Source organism: Haemaphysalis longicornis, unplaced genomic scaffold (assembly GCF_048455015.1).
Source record: "Haemaphysalis longicornis isolate Haplotype H1 unplaced genomic scaffold, Haemaphysalis longicornis Haplotype H1 scaffold_5, whole genome shotgun sequence".
In the NCBI taxonomy this organism is placed as follows: Eukaryota; Metazoa; Arthropoda; class Arachnida; order Ixodida; family Ixodidae; genus Haemaphysalis; species Haemaphysalis longicornis.
This window is the reverse complement of record NW_027526385.1, coordinates 17,167,171-17,173,170: the sequence shown is the minus strand read 5'-3', so window position 1 is coordinate 17,173,170 and position 6,000 is coordinate 17,167,171. Positions and strand designations below refer to the sequence as shown.

At 50.5% G+C, this 6,000-nt stretch overlaps 1 protein-coding gene across 1 annotated transcript in view; it reads left to right on the top strand.

The window, feature by feature from the left end:
• Positions 1-935: 935 nt before the first annotated feature.
• LOC144139081 (uncharacterized) overlaps positions 936-6,000 on the top strand; it is a 163,546-nt gene continuing 158,481 nt past the window's right edge. The window contains exon 1 of the mRNA XM_077671563.1: positions 936-1,470. Within this exon, the coding sequence (XP_077527689.1) occupies positions 1,453-1,470 (18 nt within the window). The 5' untranslated portion in view covers positions 936-1,452. The remainder of the gene's footprint in view (positions 1,471-6,000) is intronic.

The window sequence follows — 6,000 nt, the reverse complement described above, 5'->3', positions numbered from 1 at the left end:
GGGCATTCCGTGAGCGTGCTTTTGTGCCCCAAAGAAGCTGTCGGCTCTCTGCAGCATGAACCGCAGTTCGGGGAAGGATAAGTGCTTGTTGGGTCAGATAAAGCACCGAAAGCCGTTCGTGGATTGCATGGAAGGCGTAGTGTACGGCCTGCCTTTAGATTGTGGATAGATGCTCAATGGCCGCCTGCGGGTGCACTGCAATAACTTTAAAAACAAAGCAGGATGGCCATCTTGCCACCCACTGCAACCCATGTGGCTGTGATCCACGAATTTGAAAGTTGCCCTGTTACCGGCTAAAACTGGGGCGCGCTTACTCAGAAAATTTTCGAGGCAGCCGCGACTGAACGTTCGGGGGAGCATTGTGTCAGTGTAGCTTCAAATGAACTGACGAAATAACTGGACTATTGTAATAGGGCGCGTGCCGATAACGGTTAGTTGTGGGTTCTCGCTGTGTTTTTCATGTTTGGTTTCCATGTTTTCTTTTTTTCAGTTTCGTTTATATTGGCAGCTTCCCGAAAAATAAAGTTCATTTGTAAGTCAGCGCTTCGTTTGTCCTCTTGCTGTCGTTTCCCTTGCGCTGTGGTTCAACATGCATCACCGACTCGCCCAAATTTTTCACGTTGCCACAGAAGCTGTTTAGCGCTGCTTCTCTTTCAGTAACCATCGTGCACGGTGGCTTTCATCGGCATGCAGCGATGCCGTTTTTGTTTTTCGTTCCATCGTCCTTCCCTTCATTCGGGGTTTTCCCGAACGCAGTTCCAAAGCCGCCCATTTGTTCTGCGTCCCGACGAGAAGAGTGACTGGCAATGCTTGCAACGCTTTTAAAGATGCAAGCACTCGCGATCTGCCGGCGATAACGTCGGCGATACTACAGCGTGGTAAAGTTGCGTTTTCTTCCCGACGCCGGTGCTAGTGCGTCGCCCGCCTCGCAAAAAACGCCTCGTCACGTTTGTCTAGACAGCCAGTTGCCTTCGCTCGCAGACGACGCTTCAGCTGCATCGGCGCCTCTGGGACGCTCGCAGAACCCTGGTTCCCGTGGTTGGATTTTGAGCTGTTTTACGTAGTTGCCTGTGTGGAAACGTGTTTTGTTGGGCATACCTTCCTCGGCGCTGTGAGTTGTGCGGATATGTGTAGCAGTGCAGGACAGGAGCGCTTTGAGGTCAATGGGAGAGACCTTCGTTCGGCAGTGGACCTGAGTAGGCTGTTGATGATGATGATGACAGAGACGAGGTTCGGGCCGTTCCCTATGGACTAAGCGACGACTGACATCCTTCGGTGGCGATGCGCAGTTATGTCTGTTTTTGTGTCGGTCACAGTGGGGATGGAGACTGCAGGCGAGGAGCAACTTAGAGGACATGCTCGGGGACTTGGGCGTTGACTAACGATGATGCTGATACAAGAAGTCTCCTGCTAAAGTTTTGTGCCGCCTGCTGGCTCGAAGGATGGATCAGCATGGAAACAAGATTGCCGGTAAGCTTACCATTTAAAGCGTCATTTCCCCCTCATGGGAAATTAATAATAGCCAAAACAGCTGCGCCAGCGGGTCAGGAAAACAGCGATATGTGTTTGTTCGCACTTTGCGCACCTCGTAGTACTTCGTGTTCCGTGACTGCTATGCGAACTATGCGAATTACCGTACCATATATCCGCAAATAGCAGTGTCAGTACTGCGAAATTTTGTGTAACGGCAGTAGAGCTCTCTGTATTTTTTTTTTTTTTTTTTTTGCGATTCGAAAACTGGTTTTACGGTCGAAAATGGCTGTCGCAAACTCTCGCCGAAGCTTCTACATATACAGATGTGCGGAACATATATACCTTGTAAACTGCTAGCGATAGCTGGCGATAGCGCCGGTGGCGCCGGGGCATGGCGAAGTTGTGCTTCGTCATTGCGCCAAGTGAAGTGCTTTCTGAGCGGCGCGCAGACCTTCATTCAGCGATGTCCAGACACCCGGTCGCTTTGTGAACCTTCGTTTGTATGCTGCTTATAGCAGCACCGCTTCGCGAATGCTAGCGGTGCTGCTAACAACGAGGGATTTTAAAGACGATAGTCTTTTTTGGGCTGCTTAAACCCGAACATTTTGCTCCGTCTGTCTGTTCGTGCGAGTGGTGAGGGCGAGAGGTGAGCGTGAGCGCGAGTGAGTGCTTGAGGAAAAATATAGTTTTAGTGAATGCGACTGAGTGGCGTCCAGTTTTGCCAAGGTATGGAGAGAGAGAGAGAGAATAAGTAAAGGAAAGGCAGGAATGTTAACCAGGCTACGGCCTAGTATGCTATCCTGCACGGGGGAAAGGGGAAGAATGAGCAAAAAGAGGAAAATAGAAAAAGAAGGGGAAAGGTACGGACAGAGCGTGGAGTGGTGTGCCCAGCGGTAGGACACTATAGACATTGTCTAAAGTTCAGACAGTTCGTAGAGAGTAGTCTTGCGCTACAGTCTTTTGTGCAATTCCGTCGTTTTGAGGAAACACAGGAGCGCTTTTGTCGCCTTGTCCGCAGACGACGGAGAAGGCCAGTAGCCCAGGATTGTCTCCTCAGAGAACGGGCGCCGAGAGTCTAACTTTCGTAGAGTCGCAGAGAGCTGGCTGCGTTCGGTTGAAAACCGTGGACAATCGCAGAGTACATGTCGTATGGTCTCTGGTGTTTCACAGACGTCGCACGCCTCACTGGCTGCCATTCCAATCAAATAGGAGTAAGCATTTGTGAATGCGACTCCAAGCCAGAGGCGACAAAGAATGGTTGCATCAGATCGTGGGAGGCCTAATGGGAGGGGGCGCTGAAGATGGGGGTCCAGGGCATGGATACGAGCGCTCGTGAACTCTTGGGTGCTCCATTTCGATAGCGTGGTCTCCCGAGCAAGTTTTCGGAGAGTCCTAGCGGCGTCCGTCCTGGATAACGGAATAGATATGGTCTCCGTTTTTTGGTGTGCCAAGCGTGCGGCAGCGTCCGCACTTTCGTTTCCGACAATGCCGCAATGACTGGGAAGCCACTGAAAGGCAATGTCATGACCCGCTTGGGTGGCACGGTCGTACAGTAGTCTTATCTCGGCCAGCAGCTGTTCATGAGGTCCACGGCACAGGGCTGACTGGAGCGATTGAAGCGCAGGTTTTGAGTCGCAGAAGATCGCCCATCTTCGGCATGAAGTTTGTTCAACGGTATGAAGGGCACAACGGATGGCGGTAAGTTCTGCAGCCGTGGAAGTGGTGAGATGGGCTATTTTATATTCTGTGGACATGGACATTCGTGGTATAACGACGGCGCCGGCAGAACTAGATGTTGTTACGGAGCCATCGGTGTAAATATGGGTGCAGTCACTGTATCTCTCGTGTAAATAAATGAGACTTAGCTGTTGTGCTGCCAGCGTTGGAAAATCTTGCTTCTTTGTTAAGCCTGGGATAGTGAGGCATGCTCGAGGCTGCGTCGTACACCAAAGTGGGAGTGGCGGCCTCATCGCAGGCGTGTAGTTGGATGGCATGCTGGTCATGTTGGAGGCTACAACCTTTGCGAAAGACGCATGGGGGCGTTTAGATGGTAGACTAGCAAGGTGATGATCCGGCAGCCTGGTTAGGTGCCTAATATGCGCCCTGAGTGTTTCAATTGTCACGTAAGTGGGTAAGGGGTGATCACGAGCCACAGCCATGGTTGCAGCTGTTGAGGTGCACCGTGGTAGGCCAAGGCAAGTTCGGAGGGCCTGCGCTTGTATGCCTTGGAGTTGCTGAATATTGGTACGGCACGTACCCGAAAGTACAGGCAGGCTGTACCGTAGGGAGCCCAAGAATAGTGCGTTGTACAGCTGAAACATTGACTTTATAGATGCTCCCCACGTCTTGCCGCCGATGGAGTAAGTTATGTGGCAGGGGAGGCGAAGGGGTGTCCTTTTTTGACGACGACATTTGCAGCAAAGCAAGCCGGTGGGCGCCAACGTTTTAATCCACGAACGTGTGATATAGGGTGAATACGCGTGTAATCCGCTATATTTATCCCGACCAACTTGCGAGTGGGTCGCCATAGCCGACGTCAGCACACCAGCGGGGAGAATGGCGGAAGGTAAACGACACTTTCGAACGCACTTTCAACTTTAAAAAAATATGCGTAAACTGTCCGGAAAAACTGTGAACAAGGCCTACGCATTGCAGGCTCAAATCTCGTAACAGGATTGATGATGCTCACCGTTCACTTAAAGGGACACTGCAACCCTTCTTTTTAACTTTTAACGAAGTCTTAAACGCTTGCAGAATGTAGTCAACCAACACATCCAGTAATTAGAGTAAGGGGTCGCAAAGTACCTTAGCCAAAAATTACTGTTCTATGCCCATGAGATAACTTAGAAACTCGCTCAAAAGATTTTTCTCTCTTTCCCCGTCTTGGCGTTATTTGGCGGCCGGAATTACGTCATTACAGTGGTGTAGCGGCTACTGGCCGGTTTTCCTTCAGTTGCATCAATGAACGCACTCGATAGCCACCCTAAAAAGAAAGCCGCATAAGCAAAGCAGAAACGGAACGCGTATCTGCTGCGATGAGTGAATCCCGCAATGCCGCTCCGTGCTGGCGATTACAGCTTTCGCAGTGCTTCCATGCGTGAAGGAAAGAGTGGAAGCACTTATCGGAAGTGTTGCAGATTGCCTTTAAAGGGGCCATGAAGACAAAATACAAGTTTAATTCATTACAAAGGCTGTTTTGTCCCGATAATAATGATACCAATTTTATCGAAAACTTCGAAGAAAAAAAAAATAACGCTGATATTACATAACACGTTTGAAGGCAAGCTGACCCTTTCAGGGAACTAAAGAGCGGGAATATTGCGGAGCGGTCCTGTCAAGAACGCCAGCATGGCCGTGTAAAAAAAGATTGAAATTGATAAAAAGAACACAGCATTGCTATCACAGCGCCGGTTGATATTCAGCACCTTCGGTCGCGGCTTTGCAAATGTAGATACAACGTACAGAATCAAATACGTTCGTGAAACGATACTTTATTTCAACATTTCGGTGGCGTCTCGCAAAGTACATCTCAAAATGTCCAGGAAACGTGCAACAGAACTTTCGTTTACGTGCAATCTAGTGCGGAAAATCACTTTTTGCGGCGATTTCTCGAAGAGGATTCGTTACAAATCTACGCCAACAACATACCAGGGCTATACGCTGTGGAACAGGCGTAGGCACTTCTTACGGGCGTCTTTTTTTAGAGATAATGTGCATGCTGATCTCTCCGGCGAGGACAACTGGCGCCATGCCCGTGAGCACGAAGAACTGTGTGAAGAAATCCCAGAGTTCGAACGTGCTTTTAGCCGGCATGGCGTCACTGTCGCAGCGCGGAAGTGGCCCCCTTGCCAGTCCGCCTTCCTTCATCGCACCCATAAGCCTCCGCAACGGTCGAGACAAAATCGATTCTTTGGCGATGGGGTAGGCCGTCAACGTCATTGCAAAACGCTCCTTGAATTCCCCGAGACCCTTAAACTGTGACGTCACCCAACAGATCGGCGCCTGGTGGATAAAGCACACGCGGTTGGTTGACATCGCGCAGCGGAAGCACTTGGAAACTGATTCGCCCTCTATTCCGTGGTGTTTGTGACGGACGTAAGCAGCCTTCAGCTTCGCGAAAAAACCTCCCGACTTGCTCGACCCTGTTTCCAAACTCTCCCACGCGCTGGATCCCTTGACTACGCACGGAATGACAGAATCGTCGTCCAAAGCTTTCTCGAGCTCAGCGATCGTGTCCAGGTGGTCTCGCGGCCGAGCGGCTGTCACGAGAGAGGTCAGTTCGCTTCTGAAGTAAACGGAGAAAGGAAGTATTCCTAGCATCCAAACAGCGTACACCAAAAGGCGAATCCTTACTTTTTGTCCCGCTTTGGCGTGTGTCTCATACGACGTGCCGAACAACGAGGCCAGAAGAAAGAGCAGTTCGTGCGATGGGAAAGTGAAAGAGAGTCTTGGAAACTGAAGTCTCCGACAGATAGCTATTACAGCGACGGAAAAGGCTAAAGAAAACGCAGCCAAAGCAACGCCGGG